At 35.2% G+C, this 3,564-nt stretch overlaps 1 protein-coding gene across 2 annotated transcripts in view; it reads right to left on the reverse strand.

Annotated features, from left to right (window-relative positions):
• Nucleotides 1–3,236, reverse strand: part of LOC106870037 (VPS35 endosomal protein-sorting factor-like) — a 22,929-nt gene extending 19,693 nt beyond the window's left edge. Inside the window, exons 1-5 of one of the 2 annotated variants that reach the window (XM_052974293.1) lie at nucleotides 3,138–3,161; nucleotides 2,514–2,575; nucleotides 1,363–1,453; nucleotides 806–1,006; nucleotides 282–426 (exon numbers count right to left, since the gene is read on the reverse strand). In XM_052974293.1, coding sequence (XP_052830253.1) covers nucleotides 282–426; nucleotides 806–1,006; nucleotides 1,363–1,453; nucleotides 2,514–2,515 — 439 coding nt within the window. In that variant the 5' untranslated portion in view covers nucleotides 2,516–2,575; nucleotides 3,138–3,161. Of the gene's footprint in view, nucleotides 1–281; nucleotides 427–805; nucleotides 1,007–1,362; nucleotides 1,454–2,513; nucleotides 2,576–3,137 lie in introns of both variants that reach the window. The other variant, XM_014916008.2, reaches the window with a different exon arrangement.
• Nucleotides 3,237–3,564: the final 328 nt, after the last annotated feature.

Here is a 3,564-nt window from a genome sequence, read left to right on the forward strand (position 1 = left end):
GGTAGATTAAAAAAGAGAGAGAATGGTAGCAATTTCACGTATTGCAGGATGGTGCATGACTTTATGGCCACCCTGTATTTGAACTGAAATTTGGTAACAAAAGGGGTTCATCTTCCAACAAACAGCTCAATAATCCACAAAGAAAAATTTAGCTTTTTATTAAATCCCTCCAAATTCTCATTTATTTTAAAGATTAATTAACCTTAAAACATTGCGTTCTTGTTAAAAATATGGTCACAAAGAAGGTTAATAACTGCCTTTATTTGAATTCCATGACTTACCTTTTTCTTTGTCAGATGTTGACAGAAAACTGGTGGTGATTGACAGCTTTTCAGATGTCGTGTACTTTGAAAGAATCCCAGCTTTTTTCAGACACCACGGCTCAAAGTTATCTTCAGTTCCAGAACGAATTGAAATACTTCTTTCCTGAAATAAAGAAGCCCAAAGGAGGTGTCAAACCTTCAGATGAAGGGTCGTTTTAAATGCAGCACTGACTGCTGCAAAGAATATATCCACTGACAGCTTTATGGTGCATTCAAACATCACACAGCCCCCACTTCCAATTAGGTTAGGGCTTAGAATACTCCAAACAGAGGCACAACATTTCGCTTAGTCAAATTAGCTAATCAATCATTTACTCTACATGTTTTGTTGTCAATGCTGCACTTTCCGGTATCACCTGTTTCAACATAACTATAATAATATACAAACTAAGCTGTTTTAATCCTGAGCAACGTCAGGTGTCTCTGCTAGTCTATACGTAAAAAAAAAAATTTTTTAAATAAATATTTGAAAGCAATGTTACCTTCAAACTCGATGGCTTCTGATTCTTATTTTCTGCCTCAGCTTCAGCAGCAAACATTGATAAAGGATCACGGCCATCAAACTCAGCATTAAGTGGGTCCAAAATAAGACTAAGGGGTTCAGAAAGGCCCTTCTGACCTGTTGCTATGGAGTTTGATCGGGAAGGCGTCCCTCTTTTGTCGCTACATTTCATTTCAGTGACCTGCAACAGAGATTAGTGTAAAAATAAATAACCAATAGTAATAGCTTCATATTTTTAGTTAGTAATTAGTTTAATAAAATAGTTTAATATTTCTGTATCCAACAATAGTATTTTTTAGTGCACTTTAATATTTCAAGACAAAACTACAGCTTAATTCAATGGTTTAGTATTTCTAGATTTAATTATAGTTTAACTCTATCAAATAGTTTTTTTGGGTATATTGGAAATAGCCTAAATATAATCTCTACCAATGACCAACCCACTTTGCCAATTGGGTGATTTGCTTTCAAAAACGAATTCTAGGGACTGTGCCAAATTCTATGCTCTTTTAGAGGAAATTAAAAAAGTTGACTGACCGTTATGGCTTTTAATGGGTGGTTACTTGTTGCTTCAAAAGAAAGCTGTCTTTTTTCTTTTTCCTTTGCATAGTTTTTAGGTTGGTGATACCTGGAAGGATATCAAACACAAATTGCAATAAATTCTGAACAGAGAATTGACAGATGTATTAGGGTTTAAGACAAAATGGTTTTCAGTGTACATGTACTGGTTCTTTGCTTTCTGTCTGTAACATTAGCAGCAACATAAGTGTTTAGTTGCATTAGCTTCTAAAAAAAAAAAAAAAATGCTTTTCATTTGGATAGGATTAGTGGCTTCAAGGGGGAAGAGTTAGACGCGTGCACACTGGTCAGTCCTGGGTTGTCCAAGGTACCAAGCAATAGGATTGAACCATGAAACCGTGAGGTTACAAAAGAAGCTGCTTAACCAGGAGTAAGAAAGAAATAAAAAAATAAAAAGGCAGATTTGTTATGACTGCAATGCTTTTGATAATAGATTAGGTCAAATAGGGGCAAGTACCTTCTACTATAATCCCAGTCTGAGAGAGCACTGGAAAATACGTGTCGTCACGACCGCTGCTAGATAGAGAAGAGATCCAACGCTATTGCTCTCTCTCCACTGGTTGCCTTGCGCATGCGTGCCAGGGTACTTCCGCTGACGGCAAGTCCCTTGCACATGCCAATGACGGCCACACGCGCCACTACACGGTTGTAAATCAAATTTCTCAGTAATAAGCATCCGTCTAAACCATGCTAGCATGGAAAAATGGACGTAGAGCGAAGGAAAAAGCGGCAGTCAGTATTTTACGTTTTCACAATTTGTCTGCATGATGTATTGCATATTCAAATATGAATGTCGTCGCTTTTGACGGGTACTACATTAGCAACAATTATACTTTCTAAATTACGCAGAACCTTACTTGACAACCCTTCGGTATTGGTACACAACGTCATTCATCTACATAACATAAAGAAGCTAATGTGAAAAAGAGAGTGAATGACGTCGTCACCTAAGGATCGGTCCTTATTTGATCTCGGCGAAAATTGAACTCAGAACAAAGAGCTATAAGTAAATACTACGAGACACTAATTAGTTTTTCAAAGGTAAATTGTATTTTAAAAAAATATGCAAGTAGAGAAAAACAATTCTATAAAAATGATTTATTAGTTACATTATATGTGTGTGTTTGACGGCACTACAAATTTCAGATTCAAGTAAAATGTTCCGCTGTTTCTTCATTGGGGCGTCGTCAATACATAACGTAATATCATCAATATGTAAGGAAAAGTAATAACTTGGAAAAGGACAAGTAGATTTCAAAAGTTCTGAAGTAAAATTAACTCCAGGAAACAAAGTAAAATATACATTTTAGGAAACCACAGCAGAGAGAAAGCAAAAAAACAAACAAAAAAGTTATCAGGAGTAAACGCCCACAAAATCACTGGTTAGCAAATATACATTCGATATAAAACTACATAAACAATTTATCCAATGAACTTTTTGAAATATCAATTAATATATTAATGCAAATTAGATATTCCTAAAGAGACAAAAATATTAAAATAGCTTTAATTAAATAAACAAATATATTGTTTATATTACGAAAGAAAATTTTTGTTATGAAAATGCACCTAAATGCTTTAAATATGTCATGGACTTTACTATCAATATTTCTTAGAAGTACAGGTATGATATGCCTGGATTTAATTCTAGTTCCACGCACCAATGTTTTCATAAGTAAACATTGTTATTATTGAAACTAAGGTTTAACATAAAAAAAGCAGACAACACTTACCACCTGTGAGTTGCCATTTTGCAATCATGCGGTCGGGAATATGGAGGAACATTCAAAGCCGTTGTTTCGCATTTTAATAGTCTTCAACTAATCCGTTGTTTCGTAGTTAAGAACAAATGACACGCTATCGGTGTTTTTGCATATGTAGATAACATACACATACGCTCGCCTATATATATATATATATATATATACATATATACATATATAGATATACATATACATATATATATATATATCATCATCATCATCATCATCATCATCATCGTTTAACGTCCGCTTTCCATGCTAGCATGGGTTGGACGATTTGACTGAGGACTGGTGAAACCGGATGGCAACACCAGGCTCCAGTCTGATTTGGCAGAGTTTCTACAGCTGGATGCCCTTCCTAACGCCAACCACTCAGAGAGTGTAGTGGGTGCTTTTA

This window comes from Octopus bimaculoides, chromosome 18, assembly GCF_001194135.2.
Source record: "Octopus bimaculoides isolate UCB-OBI-ISO-001 chromosome 18, ASM119413v2, whole genome shotgun sequence".
NCBI lineage: Eukaryota > Metazoa > Mollusca > Cephalopoda > Octopoda > Octopodidae > Octopus > Octopus bimaculoides.